This window comes from Rhincodon typus, chromosome 4 (assembly GCF_021869965.1).
Source record: "Rhincodon typus isolate 14 chromosome 4, sRhiTyp1.1, whole genome shotgun sequence".
In the NCBI taxonomy this organism is placed as follows: Eukaryota; Metazoa; Chordata; class Chondrichthyes; order Orectolobiformes; family Rhincodontidae; genus Rhincodon; species Rhincodon typus.
Window position 1 is genome coordinate 10,905,677 of NC_063335.1, and position 26,631 is coordinate 10,932,307.

At 41.6% G+C, this 26,631-nt stretch overlaps 2 protein-coding genes across 4 annotated transcripts in view; one reads left to right on the forward strand and one right to left on the reverse strand.

The window, feature by feature from the left end:
* Positions 1-26,631, forward strand: part of enpp2 (ectonucleotide pyrophosphatase/phosphodiesterase 2) — a 105,398-nt gene that overhangs the window by 37,261 nt on the left and 41,506 nt on the right. For both annotated transcript variants that reach the window (XM_048595807.1, XM_048595806.1), the window contains exons 10-13: positions 3,922-3,977; positions 4,682-4,747; positions 12,952-13,024; positions 22,650-22,758. In XM_048595807.1, coding sequence (XP_048451764.1) covers positions 3,922-3,977; positions 4,682-4,747; positions 12,952-13,024; positions 22,650-22,758 — 304 coding nt within the window. The remainder of the gene's footprint in view (positions 1-3,921; positions 3,978-4,681; positions 4,748-12,951; positions 13,025-22,649; positions 22,759-26,631) is intronic.
* Positions 1-26,631, reverse strand: part of LOC109934864 (CCN family member 3-like) — a 133,709-nt gene that overhangs the window by 35,988 nt on the left and 71,090 nt on the right. Inside the window, exon 6 of one of the 2 annotated variants that reach the window (XM_048595809.1) lies at positions 26,375-26,520. The exons of the other annotated variant lie outside the window; for it this stretch is intronic. The gene's annotated coding sequence lies outside the window, so the exon portion shown is untranslated. Of the gene's footprint in view, positions 1-26,374; positions 26,521-26,631 lie in introns of those variants that run through there. 2 annotated transcript variants of the gene reach the window in all.

Sequence of the window (26,631 nt, forward strand, 5' to 3'; positions counted from 1 at the left end):
ATGTATGAATAAAAGGCTTTGGGATTTTCCTTAACCCTGTTTGCTAAAGATATTTCATGACCCCTTTTAGCCCCCTTAATTCCTCGTTTCAGATTGGTCCTACTTTCCCGATATTCTTCCAAAGCTTCACCTGTTTTCAGTCGCCTAGACCTTATGTATGCTTCCTTTTTCCTCTTTGCTAGTCTCACAATTTCACCTGTCATCCATGGTTCCCTAATCTTGCCCTTTCTAAGCCTCATTTTCACAGGGACATGTCTGTCCTGCACTCTAATCAACCTCTCTTTAAAGCCTCCCATATATCAAATGTGGATTTACCCTCAAACAGCTGCTCCCAATCCACATTCCCCAGCTCCTGCTGAATTTTGCTATAGTTGCCCTTCCCCCAATTCAGCACTCTTCCTTTAGGATCACTCTCATCTTTGTCCATCAGTATTCTAAAACTTACGGAATTGTGATCACTATTCCCAAAGTAATCCCCTAATGAAACTTCAACTACCTGGCTGGGCTCATTCCCCAACACCAGGTCCAGTATGGCCCCTTCCCGAGTTGGACTATTTACATACTGCTCTAGAAAACCCTCCTGGATGCTCCTTACAAATTCTGCTCCATCTAAACCCCTAACACTAAGTGAATCCCAGTCAATGTTGGGAAAATTAAAATCTCCCATCACCACCACCCTGTTGCTCCTACATCTTTCCATAATCTGTCTACATATTTGTACATCTATCTCATGCTCGCTGTTGGGAGGCCTGTAGTACAGCCCCAACATTGTTACCGCACCCTTCCTATTTCTGAGCTCTGCCCATATTGCCTCACTGCTCGAGTCCTCCATAGTGCCCTCCTTCAACACAGCTGTGATACCCTCTTTGACCAGTAATGCAACTCCTCCACCCCTTTTACCTCCCTCTCTATCCTGCCTGAAGCATCTATATCCTGGGATATTTAGTTGCCAATCTTGCCCTTCCCTCAACGAAGTCCCAGTAATAGCAATAACATCATAATCCCAGGTACTAATCCAAGCCCTAAGTTCATCTGCCTTACCTACTACACTTCTTGCATTAAAACAAATGCACCTCAGACCACCTGTCCCTTTGCGTTCATCATCTGCTCTCTGCCTACTCTTCCCCTTAGTCACACTGACTTCATTATCTAGTTCCTTACAGGCTTTAGTTACTACCTCCTTACTGTCCACTAACCTCCTCATTTGGTTCCCATCCCCCTGCCACATTAGTTTAAACCCTCCCCAACAGCGTTAGCAAAAGCAGCCCCTAGGACATTGGTTCCAGTCCTGCCCAGGTGTAGACCGTCCGATTTGTAATAGTCCCACCTCCCCCAGAAACGGTCCCAATGTCCCAAAAATCTGAACCCCTCCCTCCTGCACCATCTCTCAAGCCACTCATTTATCCTGCCTATTCTTTCATTTCTACTCTGACTAGCATGTGGAACTGGTAGCAATCCTGAGATTACTACCTCTGAGGTCCTACTTTTTAACTCGGCTCCTAACTCCCTAAATTCTGCTTATAGGACCTCATCCCATTTTTTACCTATATCATTGGTGCCTATATGTACCACGACAGCTGGTCCAGTGGGACAATGTCCCAGTGAATGGGGGTCTTTGGACAAGCTTGCTTAGACATCCTCCTTCCTCTTTTTTTCCACCCTGAGCATGCTTCCAGAAGCAGCAGCCCCAGTTCAACACCATTCCTACTATAGCACAATGAACATACCATGGGAGGATATTGCTGGGCAGGAGGTTGGGAATCACAAGATCAGGAAATGGCCTGCTTCTCACCTTGAGGATAAATTGAGCTGAAGTATTTGCGTGGCAAGTGGGGGAAATTCTCACTCAGGTTAATTTATGGATTTTATCTAGAATGGCTTATAACATTTGTAGATCTGGTAACTATTGGATTGGCCACATAGATGTCATGGTAACTAGGCCAGATCAGAGGCTGGATATTGAGTCGATGTCTCAACACCTAACTCCCCAAAGATTCTTTTACTTTAAAAGCACAAGTCAACTATGTGATGGAATATTTGCCAGTTCCCTGAATGATTGTCATTTCAACAACACTTTTGATCGTTTTATAATATTTGATTGGATTTAGTATTGTCACATGCACTGAGATACAGTGAAAAGTATTGTTTTGCTTGCATGGTGGCTCAGTGGTTAGCACTGCTGCCTCACAGTGCCAGGGATCCGGTTCGATTCCACCCTCGGGTGACCGTCTGTGTGGAGTTTGCATGTTCTCCCTGTGTCTGCGTAGGTTTCCTCTGGGTGCTCCGGTTTCCTCCCACAGTCCAAAGATGTGCAGGCTAGGTGGATTGGCCATGCTAAATTGCCCTTAGTGTTCAGGGAGGTGTAGATTAGGTGGGTTATGGGGAATGGATCTGGGGGGATGCTCTGAGGGTCGGTGTGGACTTGTTGGGCTGAAGGGCCAGTTTCCACACTGTAGGGATCCTATGATTCTATGAAATCATATCTAACAGAAGTATTTCAGGATAATACCACAGAATGCATAATATAGTGTTACAGCTATAGAGAGGGTGCAGAAACAGTCCTTAAATCTGTTGGTACATGTTTTCAAACTTTTGTTTCTTCTGTCCAATGGAAGCGGATGGACGAGTATAACTGGGACAACTTGAGACTCAACACACTTCAGGGCAATAAAACAGAAATTGCTGGAAAATCTCAGCAGGTCTGGCAGTATCTGTGGAAAGAAAGCAGAGTTTCTGGTCCAGTGACCCGTCTTCAGAACTGATGGTTGCTGGGAAAAGGACGGATTTTGTAAAGAAAGGGGGGGGGGGGGGGTGGGGGGGGGGCGGGGGGGTCGTGTAGGGGGAGTAAAGATAGGTAGAAATATAGCCCAAAGAGAGAGAAACACAGCTGGACAGACAAAAGAGTGGTTAAAGGTCAGTTTGGGGGAATGAGAAGCTACTAATGAGGACAGTTAGTGGTTGACAGTGGGTAAGATGTGGTAACAGCCAGTGTAATGACAAGGCTTGGTGTGAGGGTGGGGAAAGCGTGGAGAGAGGTGCTCAAGCCCTAAAATTGTTGAACTTAATATTAAGTCCTGAAGGGTGCAGGGATCCCAAGCGGAAAATGAGTTGCTGTTCTTCCAGCTTGCGCTGAGCTTCGCTGGAGCACTGCAGCGGAGATGTTGGCCAGGGAACAGGGTGGTGTGTTGAAGTGTCAGGCAACTGGAAGCTCAGGATCTTTTCTGCAGGCAGAACACAGGTATTCTGTGAAGTGGTCACCCGCTCAGATTTTCCAGCGATTTCTGTTTTTGTTTCAAATTTCCAGTATCTGCAGTTCTTTCGTTTTTTTGTTCACACTTCAGGGCAAAGTAGTCCCCTAGATCAACAGTCCACCCATCACCTTACAGTGCACCAGTGATGGACAAAATGGTTGTGTCTGTGTGTGCACCAGCTACAGGATGCGCTGCAACAATTTGCCAAGAGTTCTTTGACAACACCTCTCAAACATGCTATCTTTTAGAGGGCCAAGAGCAAGTAGGCGTTTGGAAACATCACCATCGCCAAGTTCCACTTCAAATCACACATAATTCTGACTAGGAAATGAATCAGTACAGTGCTGTTTTTGTCATAGCCGAGCCAAAATCCTGGAACTCCCTCCAAAACACTGGAGAACCTTGACAGCAATGATTCAAGAAAGAACCCACGACCAACACCACAAGGGAACTAATGATGGGGAATACATGCTGGCCTTACTAGAAATTCGGTATCTCAAGAACAAATTTTTAAAATCTGTGTTAGATTAAATTTGAACATAAGCCTTTTCTTACATTGCAAAAACATCTACTTTTCTCACTTTCCTTAAAAGATATATGTGATCTTAATAATTTTTTTTATTTTTCCAAGTTGAATTTTATTCTAACTTGATTTCACATGTCATGCTAGATCTGGGTGACCACTGTCAATCAAGCTGTGAAGGCTGGCACATTTTTCTGGCCTGTGTAAGTAATAGTTTTATTTAATTTCTTTCAACACCAAATGTATTAGTGGGCCAAAGGTGTCTTTAAATGACTAAATGATTAAATAAGTAAATTAAGTGAAATTAAAAATAGCACAGACATCTGTTGCTTTAGTGTTGTTGTTCTGTTGTATTGTTTTCTGTCCTGTTAGTTCAATTAGGTGAGTAAGGTATTTTGCCTCTATTCAGTTTTAATTTTACTGACATGCCAGGCTAAAAAGAACTATTTCATTCATCTTCTTGATGGCACACAGTAGCACTGACCACTACGTGTGTGACCCTTGGCACATTATGCCCCTTTGGAATTAGGCTTGTCTGCATGGCGTTGTTTTAAAGCTGCACAATGTGAACATATTTTTAGCCCTTTGTTTCACTTCCTAATATGATTGCAATTTACTTTAGTTTAACTCTGTTGTATGTCTTCTGTGACTCATCGTCTCTAACTTGATTGCTTTGCAGTCTGCCCACATTGTTTTGCTTGTTCTATTCTCAGATATTTGCAATCACTCTCTCCTCTGTCATTTCTCTGTTGCCCAAATAAGATAGAAATTGATCTTTGACCATATTTTGTGTCCAACCTCATGGTAACTGGATATTTTCCAGTAATTTACTTTAAAGCTAGGTGTAAAATCACGTTTTAAAAAATCTCTAAATGAAATGCAATGTGTTTTTTTTTGCTGGTTACAGTATCATTCCCCACGAGCAAAGGGTGTTCACAATACTTCAATGGCTGAAGTTGCCAGATAATGAAAGGTAAATATTACTTAGTAGTTTGTACTTTAAAGTTAACCTATGATTTTTTTTATTTGCTGAATTATAACTTTTACAATGAAATCAAAAATAATAAAACTGGCATTTCTTCACTTTGCATCATAAGAAACATGAAAGACATCTACGTGGCTAGTTTAATACTGAGGACCTTGTTATGAGCGTAAGGCTAAATTAAGGTAAAATAATCAATTTTTCTAAATAAATTGATTAATAGTAACAGGACTCTGTCCAGTTTTATGCAGTTCCAATTATAACAGTGAAAGAAGGATTAAGGGAATCAGTGGAGTAGCGGTATCATCACTGAACTAGAGATCCAGAGACTCAGGTCATTGTCCTGAGGGTGTGAGTTTGAATCCAATCACAGTAGATAGAGAAATTTGAATTTAATTGGAATTAAAAGCTTATCTGATGGAGATCATGAACCATTGTTGATGGTGTCAAAACAACCATCCGGATGACTAATAGTCAACACAGTATGGAGCTGGAGGAACACAGCAGGTCACAAAACATCAGCTTTCCTGTTCCTCTGATGCTGCCTGACCTGCTGTGTTCCTCCAGCTCCATACTGTGTTGTCTATTATTTTGGGCAGCATGGTGACTCAGTGGTTAGCACTGCTGCCTCACAGCGTTGTCCAGGGTTTGATTCCACCCTCGGGTAACCGTCTGTGTGGAGTTTGCACATTCTCCCTGTGTCTGTGTGGGTTTCCTCTGGGTGCTCCGGTTTCCTCCCACAGTCCAAAGATGCGCAGGCTAGGTGCATTGGCCATGCTAAATTTCCCGTAGTGTTCAGGGATGTGTAGATCAGGTGGGTTGTACGGAGATGGGCCTTGGTGGGGTGCTCTGAGGGTCGGTGTGGACTTGTTGGGCCGAAGGGCCTGTTTCCACACTGTAGGGATTCTATATGGTGTTGTCCCCACCTCCACCATCTGTAGTTCTTGCTATCATCTGGATGATTAACGCCCTTTGTATAAAAAAAAACTGCCGCCCTTACCCTCATGCAACTCTGCATCCGTGGTAATTTGATTGACTCTGACTCTTAATAACTCTGTGAAATGGCCTAGCTTGCCATTCATTTGTAGCTAAGTATGACCAAGCCTAAATACAGGTATGAAACTGAACGGACACCCCAGAAACAATCAAGGTACTGAAAGTAACAATAGCACACATATCCCTGTGGATTCTGTGCTGCCCTCTTTATCACCTGGAGGCTTGTGCCAGTATTGGGAGGGCTGTCTCACAGACTAGTCAAGTAACAGCCTGACATTATCTGTAATGATTCCATGAGTATGACTATGTCCCAGACACCACCGTCACCATCACTGGATATGTCCTGTTGCACTGGCAGAATGGATCCAGCAGAAGTGGCATCACAACGGTATACATTTGTGAGGAAACTGCCTTTGCATTCCTCAACATTGACTCTGAATACCATGAAGTCTCATGGTATCAGTCAAACAGTAGCATGGAAACCTTCTGCTGATTACCATCTACCACACCCCTCCGTTGATGAATCAGTTTCCCTTGATATTGAACACCACTTGGAAACATAGAAACATATGAACTTAGATAATAGGAACAGGAGGAGGCCATTCGGCCCTTTGAGCCTGCTCCGCCATTCTTCACGATCATGGCTGATCATCCAACTCAATAGCCTAATCCTGCTTTCTCCCATAACGCTTGATCCCATTCGCCCCAAGTGCTATATCTAGTCGCCTCTGGAATACATTCAATGTTTTGGCATCAACTACTTCCTGTGGTAATGAATTCCACAGACTCACTATCTTTGGGTGAAGAAATGTCTCCTCATCTCCGTCCTAAATCATCTACCCCGAATCCTCGTCCTGTGACACACCCACCATCGGGAACACCCTCGCTGCATTTTATAAGTCTCTATGAGATCCCTCCTCATTTGTCCAAACTCCAGCGAAAACAATCCTAACCTAGTCAATTCCTCTTCATATGTTAGACCCGCCATCCCCCGAATCAGCCTGGTAAATCTTCACTGCACTCCCTCGAGAGCAAGAGCATCCTTCCTTAGAAAAGGAGACCAAAACTGCACACAACGTTCTAGGTGTGGCCTCACCAAGGCCCTGTACAACTGTAACAACACATCCCTGCTCCTGAACTCGAAACCTCTCGCAATGAAGGCCAACATACCATTTGCCTTCTTTACCGCCTACTGCACCTGCATGCTTACCTTCAGCGGCTGGTGCACAAGAACACCCAGATCCTGCTGCACACTCCCCTCTCCCAATTTACAGCCATTCAGGTAGTAATCTGCCTTCTTGGTTTTGCTTTCAACGTGAATAACCTCACATTTATCCCAATTATACTGCATCTGCCATTGATTTGCCCACTAACCCAACCTGTCCAGATCATGCTGAAGGATCTCTGCATCCTTATCACAGTTCACCCTCCCAGCCAACTTGGTATCATCTGCAAACTTGGTGATGTTACATTTTGTTCCCTCATCCAAATCATTAATACATATTGTGAATAGCTGGGGTCCCAGCACCGATCCCTGTGGCACCCCACTAGCCAACGCCAATTTGAAAAGGTCCCATTAATTCCTACTCACTGTTTCCTCTCTACCAACCAGTTTCCTGTCCATCTCAATACACTTCCCCCAAACCAGTGCACTTTTGGAGGGTGGCATTGAGGGTGGCAAGCAAATGGAATGTACAGTGGGTGGGGAACTTAAGTTTCCATTACAAAGAGTGGTACAGCAGTACCACTGCTGACAAAGCTGCCCCAATCCTAAAGGATAAGCTATTAGACTGGGGCTGTTGCAGGTGGTAAAGAACTGACAAAAGGGAAAAAATACTTGACCTCATCCTCTTCAATTTACCTGTAGCAGACATATCTATATATGACCACCTGAGTAGGATTGATTACCACCCAGACCTTGGATAAAGATACACTTCATCATGTCGAGTGGCACTACCATTTGGTGCTGAATAGGATACATTTCAAACAGGGACATCCATGCTGCCTGTGGACCATCAACAGGAATAGCATTGCATTCAACCACCGTCCGTGATCTCATGACCTGGCATAACCCCACTGCACCATTAGAATCAAGCAAGGGGATCATCCCTGGTTCAATGAAGAGTTTAGGAGGACATGCAAAGAGTAGCACCAGGCAAACCAATGAAATGAGGTGTCATCCTGGTGAAGCTACAGCACAGGACAACTTGCTGGTCAAACAGTGTAAGCAACAGGTACTAAATCTAAGGGATAGCATAACCAGCAGATAAAATCTAAGACCTGGAGTCTTGTCACAGTCAATTGTGAATGGTGTTGGACAATAAAAAAGTCCTTACAGCAGGAGGATCCACAAATATCTTCACCCTGAATGATGAAGAAGCCCACCACATCAGAACAAAATTTAAAAACTAAAGCATTTGCACCATCTTGATGATCCATCTCGGCTCTCTCCTGAGGTGCCCAGTATGATGGAAGCCAGTCTTCAGCCAATTCAGTTTACTCCATGTGATATCAAGAAGGAGCTGAAAGCACAGTGAACTGTTCTGGACCCAGATACCATTCTGGAAATAGCAAAACTGTTCCAGCACAATTAGAGCACTGGTGTCTATCTGGCAATGTGAAAAATTGTTCACATATGTCCTGCCCACTGAAAGCAGGACAAATTCAAACAGGTGTAACACCGCTCCATCAGTCTACTCCACGTCATCAGTAAAGGGATGTAAAGTGTCATTAACAGTGCTGTTAGTTGCCATGTACTCAACATTAACTTGCTCACTGCTCAATTTGGCTTCCACCATACCCACTCAACTCCTGACTTCATACAAGTTTGGTCCAAACATGGAAAGAAGAGCTGAACTCAAGGGGGAATGACTGTGGCTGCCCTTGACATTAGTTGGTCAAATGTGGCATCAAGGAGTCCCAGAAAAGCTGGAGCCAGTTGGAATTGGGGTAGACTCTTCACTGGTTTGAGTCATACTTAGCATAAAGGCAAATGTTTGTAGTTGTTGTGGCCAGTCTTCTCAACCATAGAATACCTTTACAGGAGGCTCTCGGGGTAATGTCTGAGGCTGAACTATCTTCAGCTGCTTTGTCATTGATCTTCCCTCCATCATATGGCCAAAGCTGGAGGTGTACACTGACGATTGCACAATACTTAAGTACTCCTTGTCACAATGCAATAAAGGTTGGACAGCATTCAGGCTTAGACTGATGAATCACATTCATCCCACTCAAATTCCAGGCAATGACCATCTCCAAAAAAGAGAATTCAACAATTTCCCCTTGACATTCAATGGCACTATCATCACTGTGTTCCCCACTATCAGGGGGAGGCGATGGCCTAGTGGTATCATCGCTGGACTGTTAATCCAGAGACCCAGATAATGGGTTTGAATCCCGCCACGGCAGATGGTGGAATTTGAATTCAATAAATATCTGAAATTAAGAATCTAATTATGACCATGAATCCATTGTCGGGAAAAACCCATCTGGTTCACTAATGCCCTTTAGGGAAAGAAACTGCCATCCTTACCTGGTCTACATGTGACTCCGGACCCACAGCAAAGTGATTGACTCTTAACTGCCCTCTGGGCAATTAGGGATGGGCAACAAATGCTGCCTGGCCAGTGATGTCCTCATTCCATGAATGAATAAAGGAACATCCTGGAGCACCATTAAGCAGAAACTGAACTGGACCAGCTCTGGATACTATTACAGGTCAAAGACTGGGAATCCTGCAATATGTAATCCCAGTCCTGACTCAACAAAGTCTATCCACCACCTACAAGGCACAAGTGAGGAATGTGATGGAATTTGCCTGGATAAGTTTACCTCCAGGAGTTCCGCACCATCCAGGACAAGGCAGCCCATTTAATTTTCACTCAATCTAACACATTCAAAGTTCACTGTCTTCACCACCAGTGTATACTGACAGCTGTGTGTATCATCAACAAAATGTACTGCAACAATTCTTAAAGTTTTGCCCAGCAGCACCTTCCAAACCCATGTACTCTACTTCTAAAAAGACAAAGGCAGCAGACTCATGGTAACATTCCCATCTACAAGTTCCCTTCCAAGCCACACACCATCCTGACTTGGATCTAAATCACCATTCCTTCACTGTTGCTGGGTAAAAATCTTGAAAATTCTCCCTAACAGCACTGGGGTGTACCTACACTGCATGATCTGCAGATGTTGATTACCATCTCCTTAAGGATAATTATGAATGAGTAATAAATGTTGGCCCTGCCAGCAATGACCCACATCTCATAAATGAATAAAATATAGACTTGTCTTCCCCCTTTACACTGCCCAGAGATTTCCTGGAAACCATTTGATCAGTGATGGTGGGGGCATTTTGAGAGCAAAGTGTTGGTGTTGCATTCAAGGAAGGTGTGGCTAATAATAAACAAAATCATGAGAAATTTAAAAAGCCTAGTTGATAATGAAAAAGGAAATCTTGAAAATAAAAAGGGTATTTGTGAAAATTCTAGCTGGCAATGTGAAAGAAAACGGATGTGAGGAAGGAATGTGATACTGGACTTATATTAATTATGGCAAAGCAAAGTTAAAAGGAAATTTGATAAAGTGCTTTTAAATAAAACTATGAGAGCTTGATAAGAATGAATACAGAAATATATTCCCTCTGGTTGGTGAGTTAGTAATAAACGTTCATCAATTTAAAATTAAAACTTAACAATTCAGGAGCAAGTTTAGGAAAAATTTCCTTACATACAGTGTTATTGAGGTATCGAATGGTTAAGGCAGATATCTTTCCACCTGTTACCGGAGAACTGGATGAGTATGTGAAGCATACTTGGCTCCTGGGTAAAAGTATGGCAGTTATATTAATTTTCATCTGCTGGAGCAGAATGTCAACACTGATATGAAGAACTGAATGACCTCTTGCTGTCTTGTAAAATATTTTTTGGTTTTATGTTTCCACTTCAAGTTTGGGATAACTAGTTCTTTGAATGCTTATTGTTACCATCTCATCTGAATCACTTAACTGTTATCAATTCTCGTAAAGTAGAAATGTTGATAATTCATCTTCATTATAATGCATCTGTCATCAGTGTTGGTGCTGTAAATAATGTCAAATAATCAGATTAGATACAGTGTTAGAGGCTACCCTTCTGGAATGAATGATACAACTATACTGTAAAAAGAAAGTAAAATATTTCTGCATTGTTTGTCAGTACAGATTTTCCTCTCTATCGATGAAGATAGAGTGTGGAACCCGCTCAAAAGTAATGCCAAATACTGACAGTTTTACAGGCATGCTTTTTGTGCCTTTAGCTGCTCTTGGGACCTGACCTACAAAATACATTCTGTGATTTATATAGCACCCAGGACATAAGGTATTCTTTCTAAAGAGATTCTGCAATAGAAATGCTGCACAACTTAGAAGACATCAAAGATTAAACTGTGCCATTAATCTATTAATTACGTTATTTATCGAAACAAATAGCCTACTCAGTACTATTCCCTACTCTCCCATCATTCTTGCTAAATGGATGGGTTGGTTAGTGGGACCAAACAAGGAGTTCCAGTAAGTGAATGTTGTTGTTTCCCTGGATTTATTTTTAGATTATGCAATGTATTAGTGTGTGGACTGACTCATGTACTGGCAGCCACATTGAAGACGATAGACTAGAGAACTGTGTGCCTTAGAGAAGTAAAGGCTGAGAGGAGATTTGGTAGGGTTTTCAAAATCATGAGGGCTTTGGATAGAGCAGATAGGGAGAAACTATTCCGACTCGTAAAAGGATTAAGAACCAGAGACTTTAGTTTTCAAGTATTTTACAAAAGAAGCAAGAGAAAACTTTTCACAAAGCGAGTGGTTTGGATTTGGAGTGCAGTGTCTGGTAGTGTGGTGGAGGCAGGTTCGATTGAGGCATTCAAGAGGGCACTGGATGATTGTTTCCTTTTCAATAATGAGCTGGGCACCAAATCAAAAGGCTCTGAGAGCTGGTGTGGAAATGATGGGCTGAATGGCCTCCTACACTGTACTAATTCTTTGAGATATATCATGAAATCATCTTGGTGTTCTAAAATATGGTATTTATGAATTTGATAGAAATTGTGATCAAGAAAATCTTCACTAACAATTGTTAGGACTGTTGTTCTGAACTTCTCTCTATTTTCTAATTTATTCCTACGATCTGTACTGCAGGACGCTTTTTTTTATTTTTCTAACTTTTTTTCTAAGAAGTTGTACTGAAGAATCTGTACCTAGGTATCTTGTACCTAAGATAGTGCTGTAATATGGCAAATTGTAAATTTTTTACTACTCACTTGAGTACGTGACAATAAAGCTAATTCAAAGTTAATGATTAGGTACACACAGTGACATTTGGCAACATATTGTTTTTGAAGAAGTTTAAATTTCTTACTCTCCTTTAAAGTGTGTAATAATATTTGATCATTTTTCTCAGCTGATTATAATCTGCCTCAGGATATGTGACCTTTTGGCTTAATATATAAATAATTATTTTTCTGTCTTGTACCTTTGTTGCACTATTTTGCCTCGTTACTAATATCAATAAAGATAACCTTGAATATTTGGATCAGATTGACTTTCCATTAATTTCTCCTCTGACTCTCTGCCTATCTAACACACATCTAATGATAGAGAGCAGAAAATCTTGGAAACATGCAGTAAATTAGTCAACAGATATAAAGGGGTAAAGCAGACTATGAACTGTGTAGAATTTTCCCTGTACTGATGAAGGACTCTTTTGATTACCTAATGCTGATAAGGTCTCCTCAAAGGGTGATGGTGTCAACACTTGCAGTGAGTGTATCAGTATTTGCAGGTTTTCTCCCTGACAATATTTGAAAGAAAAACAATTTAAGAGAGTAGAACAAAGATGAGAAGTATATGCATTGGATTGTTTGATTGTGTAATTGTAAAAATTGTTCAAATGGTAATTGTTGAAAACCCAAATTTCTGAGGAACTTACTAGTCCTACCACAATGCAAAAAGATATGTGTGCTTGCAGTGACGTGGGGACAGAGAGTTCCAGGACAATGTGGGTAAAGAGATCAATAGCTGGATAGTTAAGATGTAAGAAAATTGACACATTCAATATCAACTTCCGCCGTTTAAACATTTGACAGAAGCTCCACTAGTAAAGAAAACATAACCAGATTCAAACAAAAAATATTCACTGTCTTAACACTTGCTTCAATTTTAGGCCCTATGTCTATGCCTTCTATTCAGAGCAACCAGATGGTTACGGTCACAGATTTGGACCATTCAGCTCCGAGGTTAGTAAAGCATATTAATATTAGGTTGGGGAACTCATGGAGTTCAACCTTTCCATATGTGTAACACCTGTTCCTTGTGCTACTGAGAGAAATGAATTGCTAATGTCAACCAGATGTTGTGGTTTTCTCGAAAAAAGCTTTTTTTGTTCTTGCTTGCTCCATGGTGGCTTTCCAAAGGTCCTGATTGCATAAAAAGGTAGTAGTAGGATATGCTGACCATGTACATCAGTTTGAGGATAGTCTGAGAATTAAGCAATCATATTCTGATTTCCTCTTTCTCAATAATTATCCATTTTTATTAAGCTCTTAATGTAATATACTGTACCTCTTATGATTAAATATTGTGCTATATTTGTGCAACACGCTTGATGAATCTTACTGCTTGCCAGGCCAGGAAGGACTATTAATTGAGGACGGTAAATTTCATATTACTGTTGGTGGGGATTTTCAAATGTTGGCTTTTTCCATTTCTCACTTTATAAGTAGGCAACCTGCAATTGGAAATTGGGGACGGGGGCTTAGGGGAGGCACTGCTGTTAACACACTGGTGCTGAAGATTTATTTGATACAAAAATCTGGCAATTTATTTTTCCTTAAAAATAAACTATAATAAATTGAAGTGACTGGCTCCTGGTCAAATTCATTTTACTGATACATTTTCAAAGATTGAATGTGAACGCTGTATAAAAATGAATGAAAAGATTCATATTTATAAAATTATATTCATATCCTCAGGGCAGACTAAATAACTTCACAGTCAGTTCAGTACTTTTGAAGTGCAGACCTGTTGTAGTGTAGCTAGATTCTAATTGTAATACTCAGGGATGATATTGCACACCTCTGGAACAGTTGGGACTTGAATCTAAGTCTCCCAGCTCAGAAATAGGGACACTGCCACTGCACCACAGGATCCCTTCCTCTTGTAGTGTAGGTGATCCCCATACAAGATTCCACATTCAGCAATGAGGCAAATGATGAAATGATCCAGTTTTTGATTGAGGGATAAAGGTAGACCAGTCCAGCAGGAGGGATTTTCTACAGTTCTTTGAATATACCATAAGATCAGTTCCACCTGGCTCAGAGGGCAGATCGGGCAGTATAATACTGAGGGAGTGGCTGCACTTTAGCAGCTAACATTTTTGAGTGGCTATTCAATTGACTGTAATAGATTCTGTGATTATTTGAAGAAGCTGTGTTTTCCACGTGTTCAAATTGGCTTCCACATTTCCTTATATCAGTGATTGTGACAGGAATTTTTCTTGAAGGCACCAGTTCTGCTGATTGGCTGAAATGTCAGGTACTAGCCTGAAAGCATGATCAGATTTATCAGTTGCCAGGCACTTAACTTCCATAATTTAACTTCCCTGTTTCTGGCTGTTCTGATAGCTGGCAGTCATCCTGTCTCAGCAGCATTAGGATTAGTGGAAATATCATGATAGGATTGAGGACTCTTGTGGTACAACGATATCACACAAGGAAATCACATTTGGCAAACCTGTTATCTATTCTGCTAGTTATATCCTCAGAATTCTAAGAGGGAAATGGTAGATGTGATATATTTAGACTTTAAGAAAGCTATTGATAAGGTCCCATGCAAAAATATAGTAAACAAAACTAGAATACATATGACTTTAGGGAACGTACTGGCATGGCTTGTGAACTGGTTAGTGGTCAGAAATCAGATAATTAGAATAAATGGGTCCTTTTCAGATTGGCAGTCCATAACAATGGGTACTGCAAGGGTTTCATCAAGTCATAATACAAGTCAGTGATTTGGAAGTTTGGATTACATGTAATATTTCTAAATTTTTAGTTTACACAAAACTAGTTGGAAGTTTGAGGTGTGAGCAGAATATAAAGATAATTTAAGGGGATTTGGGGAGGCTAAGTGAGTGTGTAAAACGTTTGGCAGATAGAATACAATATGGAAAAATGTGAGATTAACAACTTTGGTCTGAAAAACAGAAGCATGGAGTGTTTCTTAAGCGTAAGTGGTAGGGGAGTGTTTAACATCAAAGGACCTTCTTGTTCATGAAGTACTGAAAGTGAACATGCGGATATAAGCAATTAAGTAGGCAAATTGCTTCTAATACAAGAAAGTTTGTGAAGAGGAGTAAAGATGTCTTGCTGAAGGTATAAAGAACCTTAGTGAGGCAATCCATGGAAATGTTGTGTACAGTTTTGGTTTCCTTAACAGTGGAAAAGTGTACTTGGCAATGAGAGAGTGCAGTAAAAGTTCATCAAGTTAATTCATGGCATGGATGAATTGTCCTATGAGGAAGGATTAAATAAACTGCAAGTTTAGAAGATGAGAGATGATCAGATTCAAATATACAAAACTCATGCAGTGCTGAAGAATTAGATGCAGAATTGATGTTTTCCCTGCGTTGAGGGTCTAAAACCAGAGGACAGTCTTAGAAAAAGGAGGAGGCTGTTTAGAACTGAGATGAAAAGGAATTCCTTCTTTCAGCAGGCGAGGAATCTTTGGAATGTTCTGCCACTGAGGGCTGTGACAACCCAATTGTTGAATATGTTCAAGACTGCGATCAATGGATTTCTACATATTAAAAACATCAAACGATACGGGGATAGTGCAGGAAGATGGTGTTGAATTAGAAGATTTTCCATGATCTCATTGAATAACGGGGTGTATTTGATGGGCTGAATGGCCTTCTCTTACTCCTATTTTTATGTTCTTATGCACCTAATTGCTTGAAGGATGAGCAGACTGCCCAATATCCGTCCCTCTGGTGACAGAGAACCAGCAAAAGTGGGTAGGTAACAAGGTGTAGAGCTGGATGAACACATCAGGCCAAGCAGCATCAGAGGAGCAGGAAAGCTGACGTTTCGGGTCTAGATCCTTCTTCAGAAAGGTGCTGGGCACCTAGGTGATGGGCACAGCCTCCCATCCCTTCCACATGATTTAATTGCCTCAGCTCACCTTGCAGCCCACTCCGCGGGGCAGGCATAGCATTCTGGCCTGCATTTCAAAAATAATTTGTTACTTGTGAAGCCCTGAGGTAATGAGAGATATTGCACAAATACAAGAAAATTAAATTGGTCTTAACTAGAAGCACAAAACAGCTCCATTTAGTGTAGTTGAGTAGTTTCTGTTGAGGTCAATCAAAAAAACGATAATGGAAAAGAAAGTCAGGCAAGGTGTAAAATGAGCTAAGCTTGCTTTCCCCTCCTGGCTACAATCAATTTCATCTCCGGTTCTATCTTCGGTTATTTTCAAGTCATCAGTTCATTGGTACCACCACGTTTAATTTTTAATGTTTAAGTGAAGTTGACTTATTTTCTGTTTATTCATTTCTGTGAGTGAAGGATACAGTTAGGTTGAGCTGACCCAGAGCTGGAAGCTATCTGAGAACCACCACATAAAAGATAAACTTGCTGACGTAACAATACATTCGTGTTCGTGGTATTGAGTGAGAGATGGATGTTACCCATGACAATGTGACACTTGGCTTCCTCTTCTTTGAGCAGAACAGTCGCTCACTCTCTGGGATTACCATCGAGTATCCAGGAATTGAAGATTACTCTCCAAAACGGAGATGTGAGCATTCAGGAAGGAAAGGTCATAGAAACAATAATGAAATGACTTTAATCACTTTGAGCAACTTGTTCATCATAAAGTAATTGGATAATGGCGAAATAGTGATTTACTGCGCAGGGCAGCTGGAAGGATGAGGCCTTGTGTTTAAATCTCTGAAAAGCATTCAACTAAAGTGAAAAACTTTATTGCTTGAGGGATCTTAAAGCCTTAAGATTCACCTTAATCATCAAAGCAGACAGTGTAGTCTCATTAATAGGAATTATTGTTAATGATATAAAAGAAGAGGATTCTGGGTAATCCAAGACAGGCAATGTGAAAAAGTTTGTAGCTGTAAGAGCTGCTCCTTTTTTGAGGTATTTTCAATGTTGGAGCTGATTTCCTCATTCTAGGAGTGGTAATTACTGTTTTATAAGCTGTTGCATTGTTTTGGAACTTTGGGGGGAAAAAAGATCAAAACAATGACACTTTAAGAAAGGAGGAAGGGAGACAAAGGTAGTGACCACATGGTGGGAAGTGAACGAACAGAGAGAGAAACCTACACTGCTGTCTGACCCAGCAGTGAACCTTCACAGCTACTGCCTCTGCTGTTTGATTTCAAGTACCTCCGGACATCGAGTTCGTCTAAGAAAAATAAACAAACAGCAAAATTCACAGCTGACCTTGGAGAAATCTGGATGGAGAGATCACAGTAGGGGAGCAGCTATGTGATTAGCTTTTTTGTAAATCTAAAATAGTGAGCAGAGTGGGTTCTTTTTGATTGCATGTTTTTATTGACATCTGTCTCTTCATTAAACTTTAAAAAATAAAAAACAGAGGTATTAAGTTAACCTGAGCAGTGCTTTTAGAGCAGTAAGACTGTGCTATTTTCCGGGTCTGCAGATTAAAGTGCAAAGATGGTCTTTCATAGAATGATGTGCTCTTCCTGTTGGATGTGGGATACTAGGAAGAGTTTCCATGTTACTGATGATTAGGTCTGCAAGAAGTGTGCATGGCTGCGAATCCTATCGGATCACATGGATCTGTTGGAACAGCAGTCAGAGGCAATGAGGAATTTACAGGAGTTAAGGGTATGATGGATGGCAGTTGCAGGGAGGGAGATAAACTGAAGATCTAGGTCAGGCAGAAAAGGTAGGAGACGGAGGCAGGTCGTGCAGAAGTCTCCTGTGGCTATCTCCTTCTCAAACAAATAGCTGTTTTGGGAAATGTAGGAGGTGACGAACTCTCAGGGGAATGTAGCACTGACAGCCAGCTTTCTGGTACAGAGACTGACTCTAATGTAACGAGGGGTCCACCAGGTTCTAAGCAACTAATTGTGATAGGGGACTCTCTAGTCAGAGGTACAGATAGACATTTCTGTGGCCGGCAGCAAGACATTAGAATGGTGTGTTGCTTCCCTGGTGCCAGGATTGAGGAAATCTCAGAGAGGGTGCAGAATATTCTCAAAGGCGAGAGAGACCAGCAGGACGTTGTTGTACACATTGGAACGAATGACATCAGAAGAGATAAGGAATGAGATTCTGAGGAAAGGAAAGAGGAAGTTAGGAAGGAATTTAGAAAGGAGGTCCTGGAGGGTAGTAATATCTGGATTACTCCCTGTGCCACAAGCTAGTGTGGGTAGGAATAAGAGGCTAGAGTAGATGAATGTGTGACTGAAAACTGGTGCAGGGGCGAAGGATTCACATTTTTGGATCATTGAAATCTCTTCTGGGTTAGAAGTGACCTGTGTAAGAAGGATGGATTGCACCTGAATTAGAAGACGACTAATATGCTGGCAGGGAGATTTGCTCGAGCTGCTCGGGAGGATTTAAACTAGTGAGGGGAGGGGAAATCCCAGGGAGATAGTGAGGAAAGAGATCAGTCTGAGACTGATACAATTGGGCAAAGGAGTAAGTCAGTCAGTCAGGGCGGGCAGGAACAAAGCAGAGAACGAGGTAGGACTGATAAATAAAACTGCATTTATTTCAATGCAAGAGGCCTAACAGGTAAGGCAGATGAACTCAGGGCATAGTTGGGAACATGGGACTGGGATATCATGGCAATTACAGAGACAGGGATGGACAAGACTGGCAGCTTAATGCCCAGGGCATAGATGCTATGAGAGGGATAGAAAGGGGAGCAAGGGAGGAGGGGGAATGGCGTTTTTGATTAAGGATAACATTACTGCTGTACTTAGGGAGGACATTCCTGGGAATATGTCTAGGGAAGTTATTTGGGTGGAACTGAGAAATAAGAAGGGATGATCACCTTATTGGGATTATACTATAGCCCCCCCGCCATGAGTCAGCGGGAAATGGACAAACAAATTTGTAAGAAGGTCTCAATTATCTGTAAGAACAATAGGATGGTTATGGCAGGGAATTTTAACTTACCAAACATGGACTGGGATTGCCATAGTGTTAAGGGCTTGGAGAGGAATTTGTTAAGTGTGCACAAGAAAATTTTCTGATTCATGTTGTAGATGTACCTACTCTTGGGAAATAAGGCAGGGCAGGTGACTCAGGTGTCAGTGGGGGTGTCAGTGGGGGAGCACTTTGGGACCAGTGACCATAATTCTATTAGTTTTAAAATAGTGATGGAAAAGGATAGATCAGATCTAAAAGTTAAAGTTCTAAATTGGAGAAAGGCCAATTTTGACGGTATTAGGCAAGAACTTTCAATAATTGATTGGGGATGGATGTTCGGAGGGGAAGGGACGGCTGGAAAATGGAAAGCCTTCAAAAATGAGACAACGAGAGTCCAGAAACAGTATGTTCCTGTTGGGATGAAGGGCAAGGCTGGTAGGTGTAGGGAGTGCTGGGTGGTTAGAGAAATCAAGGTTTTGGTCAAGAAAAAGAAGGAAGCATATATTTTAGACAGCAGGGATCGAGTCAATCCCTGCAAGAGTATAAAGGCAGTACTTAAGAGGGAAATCAGGAGGGCAAAACAGGGACATAAAATAACTTTGGCAAATAGGGTTAAGGAGAATCCAAAGGGATTCTACAAATACATTAAGGACAAAAGGGTAACTAGGGAGAGAATAGGGCCCCTTAAAGATTAGCAAGGCCGCCTACGTGTGGAACCGCAGGAGGTGGGTGAGATACTAAATGAGTATTTTGCATCAGTGTTTACTGTGGAGAAGGATATGGAAGATATAGAACATGTAGAAATAAATAGTGACATCTTGAAAGATGTTCATATTACAGAGGAGGAGGTGCTGGATGTCTTAAAATGCATAAAGGTAGATAAATCCCTGGGACCTGATCAGGTGTACCCTGGAACTCTATGGGAAGCTAGGGAAGTGATTGCTGGGCCCCTTGCTAAGATATTTGAATCTTTGACAGCCACAGACATGGTGGTGGAAGACTGGAGCTTGGCTAATGTTGTGCCACTGTTTAAGAAGGGTGGTAAGGAGAAGCCAGGGAACTATAGACCGGTAAGCCTGACATTGGTGGTGGGCAAGTTGTTGGAGGGAATCCTGAAGGACAGGATTTACATGTGTTTAGAAAGGCAAGGACTGGTTATGGATAGTTAACATGGCTTTTGCCTGTCTCACTAACTTGATTGAGTTTTTTAAAGAAGTAACAAAGAAGATTGATGAGGGCAGAGTCATGGATGTGATCTATATGGACTTCAGTAAGGCATTCAACAAGGTTCCTCATGGTGGACTGGTTAGCGAGGTTAGATCACATAGAATACAGGGAGAGCTAGCCTTATGGATACGTAACTGGCTCAAAGGTAGAAGACAGAGGATAGTATTGGAGGATTGCTTTTCAGACTGGAGGCCTGTGACCAGCAGTGTGCCACAAGGATCGGTGCTTGCTCCACTGCTTTTTGTCATATATTTAAATGATTTAGATGTGAACATAGGAGGACTGGTTAGTAAGTTTGCAGATGACGCTAAAATTGGAGGTGTAGTGGATCGTGAAGAAGGTTACCTTAGAGTACAATGGGATCTTGATCAGATGGGCCAATGGGCCGAGGAGTGGCAGATAAAGTTTAATTTAGATAAATGTGAGATGCTGCATTTTGGAAAGACAAATCAGGGCAGGACTTATATACTTATTTCTAAGGTCTTGGGGAGTGTTGCTGAATGAAGAGATGTTGGAGTGCAGGTTCATAGTTCCTTGAAAGTAGAGTTGCAGGTAGAAGGCATTTGGTATACTTGCCTTTCTTGGTCATTGCATTGAGTGAAGGGTCTGTTTCCATACTGTACATCTCTATGACTGTATGACTCTATGACTCTAACTTGTTTGAATAGTGACTTTTAGTAATGATTGACTGCTTGGGATTAATCTCAATTTACGGACTTTAAAAGTTGTGGTTGAATTCAGTGCAGCTTTGGATTATGTGTGGTGCTTTTGGTTTATTTCCTTATGGAAGGAGTCTCAGGTGGTCTTCCATCCTGTGCGATGATGGTTTGCGTCTTGGTGGTCAATTCTATGTTAAAAATTGCCTGGTATGACTCAGGCACACTGCTGAGGTGTGGCAGTCTTTGTCACATTTGCTGCAGAGGAAGACACTGAGCTGAAAAAAAGGGCAGGGTTTACTGCTCTCTGTTTTCTCTTGGCTTCCTAATCCGCTGAGCTGTTCTTTTCTGTTCGTCTTGTGTGAGGCCCCTCCAAACAGTCCAGACGTCACGTTCACTAGCGGTTGTCTCCCATTTGTCCACAACGATGTCGATCATGTTCACATCTTTCTTGTAGGTAATAGAGATCCACCAGGTAATGACCCGAAGGGCAGTTCATCGTAGAGAAGGTCTTTAGGTATACAACCATCATCAGTCTGATGAATTTGCCCGAAAAACCACAGGTGATGTCAGCTTAGCAATGAGTGTAGTTATTTTTAGTCAACTTGTTCGGCCATACTGGGGGACAACTTCAGGTAGGACTTTTGCCCCAGAAGTAGGGACAGTACCACTGCACTACAGGAGTCCTGAGCAATGACTGTATTGTGATGAAATTAGTATGTTCTAGGATCTCAAAGTTGGTGACATTGTCTTATCAAGGGACTTTGAGGAAATGACTGAGACAGCAATAATGGAAACTTGTTCAGCCTTTTTATTCTGCTTTAATTAATGTCGAGGAGTACACTGAGAAGACAGTCTTGATAGACTCACCATTTAGTGTTCTTGGTCTTGTTGTTCCACACTTTGTCCAAGAAAAGTGTTATAACATCGCAGTTTTTGTGATATGGGAATTTGAGGTCAGCTAATTTATTGTTTGCAAGACTTTCTATTCATTCATGTTCTATTCATTACTTGTGTTCAGCTGTTGAAGAGTATGGAGGAGAGTTGGTCTGCTCTGATGAAATGTGTCTTTGTGTAAAACTTGAGAAAATATTTTATCTCTTGAAATGCACTTTGCACCTTATTTTAAAATATTCCTTCTACCCTTAAATGTGCAGTTTTAATGATCCTTCCATCATCATTCACAAATTAACCTTTATAATCCATTTAAAATCTCCAGATTACAATAAATGGAGTTATTTTTCATCAAATTTTTGTCAGTTTCTTCTTTTTGTCATTAAATCAGTATACTCTGTGCCCAACTAATATGAAATATGAAGACAAAAAAAAAGAATTTCTCCCCCAATGTTGGTTCATAGTTTATGACTACGTTTAGCATGCTGAAAGGAGTGCTTGTTTAAATGAATAATTACTCTATTTTGGTTAAAGAATGGTTGCTCAGCCTCTGGTTCATTTCTCAAGGCAATACCTTGATCAATCACAGCCAACCTGCCTGGATTAAAATTTAAACAAAACTTGGTAGTTAACTTCGGTCATTATTTAATGGGTGCATTCTCCATGGCAATGTCTTTACCAATCATAGTCCATTTGATAGCCAATCATATGCTCTATTCTCATAAAGTGTAAAAGGATTGTTTTTTATTTTCATTGGTATTTCTTGCTAATGTCCTGATGAGTGCAAGACAAAATGCTTCCACAAAATGTCTTTTTTCAGTAATACTCAAGTTCTGTACTGTCAAATAATTATAAATTATTATATTAAACAGAGGACTGGCTTATAATATAGCCTTATAAATTAATTAAAAGAAATCAGATGTTTTTGTTTCTATTTAAATGTTTAGCTTACTGATGCTCTTAGAACAACTGACAGAATTGTCGGGCAACTGATGGATGGACTCAAACAGATGAAACTGCATCGTTGTGTCAACATCATCTTTCTTGGTGATCATGGTAAGTTATTACGCCATATGAACTTTTAGATGCTGAACTTCTTACCTTCCTCAAAAAGTAGCAGAGATGTTGATTTTTTTTGTGTCATCATAAGTGAATGAGCAACAAATTAATAAAGATTCTCGAAATGCATCCTTCCTGAATTTCACTTGTGGTTTAAAATAAAGAAGTGATCAACAGTGAGTCACCTCCAATGATTATCTTATAAAGTAATAGCAAAATGCTGCAGATGCTGGAGCTCTGAACTAAAACAGTAAGTATTAGAGATGTTCAACAGGTCTGGACACCAAAGAAGAATCATATTGGACTTGACACGTTAACTCTGTTTCTCTCTGTATAGATTCTGCCAGCCCTGCTGAGTTTCTCCATCACTTTCTGTTTTTATTTCATGACATTATAACACTTATAAAGCAACATTTGTATCATTTCATTTGTAAAACATGTAAGTTGTGCCTGACAGATTTGGAGTGTATAAATCAACACTTAAGAAGCAGGACAAATCCAAATCAGACAATGAGCATCCAGTCTACTCTCAATCATTAGCAAGGTGATGGATGGGGTCACCACCAGTAGTGATATCAGGGCAATACTTTCTTAGGAATGACCTGATGCTCAATTTTGGTTCTGACATGCCCACACAACGTCTGACCTAAGTACATTCTTAGCTCAAACATGAACAAAAGAACTGAACTAGAAAGGGGAAGTGGCAATGACTACCTTTGACATTAAGATTGCTTTTGACTGATGTGGTATCAAGTAGTACTGGCATCCATTGTCGACAGGAATCAGGGAAAAGTCTCCGCTGGATGGAGTCATATTGAGAAGAAAGGAAGATGGTTGTGGTTTTTGGAGGTCATCCGTCTTCACCTGCTTCATCAATGGCCTTTCCTGCATTGTAAGGTCAGAAGTGGGGATGCTCGTCGATGATTGCACAATGTTTAGCACCATTCATAACTCCTCAGTTACTGAAGCAGCTTGATGTGCGGGATAACCTGGACAATAACTGGGCTTAGCTTGTTAAGTGACAAGTAATATTCATGCTAGACAAGAACCATCTCAAATAAAACAGCATCTAACCAGCTTGCTTTAGCATTCAATAGCATTATCATCACTGAATGCCCCACCATCAACATTCTGAGTCTTACCATTGACCAAACTACACTGGATTAGCCATATAAATATGATGCCCACAAAAGTAGGTCAGAGGCTATGAAAGCTGCAGTGATTCATTTACCGCCGAACTCCCCAAAGCCTATCCTCCCTCTACATGCCAGCTGGGCCAGCTGAGTATTCCCAGCCTTCTCAGCCCTCCTTCTGATGAAGGGTCTAGGCCCGAAACTTCAGCCTTCCTGCTCCTATGATGCTGCTTGGCCAGCTGTGTTCATCCAGCTCTGCATCTTGTTGTCTCCCTCTACAAGGCACAAGTTAGGATTGTGATGGAATACTGTCCATTTGCCAGGATGAGGGCAGTTTAAACAACACACAACGAAGCTGTAGACCATTCAGGATAATGCTGCCCATTTGTTTGGGCACCTATTCACCGCTGAAGTAGGGTGGCAGCCGTATGTACCATTTACAATATGCACTGCAGCAACTTGTTGAGGCTCCTTCGATAATACCTTTCAAACCTGTGACATGTACCATCAAGAAGGACAAGGCAGGAGATGGGTGGGAACACCACCATTTGCAAAGCCACACACCATCCTGGTTTGGAAATATATTGTGTCCCTTGACTGTTGCTGGGTTGAAATCCTGAAACTCTCTTCCTAACAGTACTGTGGGTGGCCTTACAGCACAAAGACTGCAGCAGTTCAAGGTGGTAGCTCACCAACAATGTTCCCTCTCGACCTTGTGGCTGACACATTCACTTCTGATTTTAGAAGTTCTTGGAGGTCTGCATACCAAAAAAGAAAGTTATAGGGAGTATTGTTCACCACCACTTTCTGCAGGGCATTTGGACTTGGCAATAAATCCTAGTCAAGCCAGTGATGCCCACATCCCACGAATGAATGACAAATGCACAGAGAGTCAGTGGCTCTGGCATTGATGGTGGAGAGACAAAGAGAATTGACTTCATGACGGTGATGTTAATGTTTACTCCGTTTTTATCTCTCCGCAGATGCTGCCAGCTGGCCAGCTGAGTATTCCCAGCCTTCTCAGTTTTTGTATCTGATTTCTAGCATCCAGAGTATTTTATTTATGTTTTGTAGCAACAGAATCAGTTTCACTTCAGTGCTGTTTCATTTCAAGTTCTTGTTAACTTTGCAACAGATCTTTTAAGATCTCCTAAGTGAGGAGAAACAACAGTTACATGATTTAAGTAGGAGCACAGATGTTACGGAGCTTGGAAAATGTAATGTGTTTATGTGTGTGCGTGTGTAGATTGAGGGACGGTGTGGAAGCTGTGTGCTCAGATAAGTGGGCATGATGAGGAGTTACTCTGCAGAACTAGTGAGTGTGCAACTGGTAGTTCTATGTCACAATCATTAAAACATGTGAAACTTCCTCGTGAAGACCCCTTGCAAGTACTGTCATGAGGACCTCCGGCAAAATCTCCCAAAGCAATGCTACCTGCCTAAAGGAAAGAATGTAAAACTAAGTTATCAGAAAACCTTTTTATTGGTAATTGACGTAATACCCTGTATTTAGTACTCGTTGGACAAAGTGCTGGGGCAAGCAACTTCATTAACTCTTCACCCCAACCATTGAGACAGCTTCTCAGATCAAGTACCAATTAGTTAGAGAGAGATTTTCATTCAGACAGGAGCCTCGCCACTGAAGCCCCACCCCACCTGAAGCTGCCAGCAAATCAGAGGCCAGCAGCCTTGGGGCTGGAGGGTGTCACTGGAGCATAGGCTGTGTAGCTGCTGTGAAGCCAGCAAGCAATCCCTGAGGGGTTACAGGGCAAAATGGGCTCAAAGGCAATGGCTGGATGGTGGCTTTCAACAGCTGTACTGTTGCCCCATGCATCTGCCCCCAGACTGAGACAATTAGAATGACACGGTGGCTCAGTGGTTAGCACTGCTGCCTCATAGCACCAGGAACCCGGGTTCGATTCCACCCTCGGGCGACTGTGTGGAGTTTGCGCATTCTCCCCGTGTGTGTGTGGGTTTCCTCCGGGTGCTCCAGCTTCCTCCCACAGTCCAAAGATGCGCAGGCTAGGTGCATTGGCTGTGCTAAATTTCCCATAGTGTTCAGGGATGTGTAGGTTAGATGGGTTATAGGGGGATGGGTCTGGGGGGGATGCTGTGAGGGTAGGTATGGACTTGTTGGGCCGAAGGGCCTGTTTCCACTCTGTAGGGATTCTATGATTCTAGAAAATGGAGGCTGCCCCAAACCCAGCAGACAGGTCAGGCTAGTTGCCTTGTCAGGAAAGCAGCCATTTTTCTTGCATGCTGAGAAGGCAGGTTAAAGGGACCAGAGGAGGATTGAGGGCTGAAATGGCCATTAATTGACTGTTTCATTGGTGGCAGGTCAAGAAGTGTGTATTACTTCGGTGCATTGAGATCGGCTGGGTATCCAATTAGTCCAATTAAGAATAACAAACGAGAAATTGGAGCAGTGATGCCTCTTTAATTTGTTGCTTTTAGCTTTATACAAATTATCTCTCCAAATGTGAACAAAGTATCCCATACCCTTCCAGAACCTGTTAATTCCATTTTTCAGTATAAGCAGGTGAATATTACAATTCCATCCAAATTTTCTGAAGCATGGGTAGGAAAACCCATTGAAATTTATAAGTCACTTAATTCTCAGTGGAATCTTGAAATAAAGAAAAGGCACAGAAAGAAAAGGCAATTAGACAAACAAACTAAGGTAAACCATTATAACTAGGAACAACCATTTTCAAATCAGCGTTTTGGATTTAAGTAA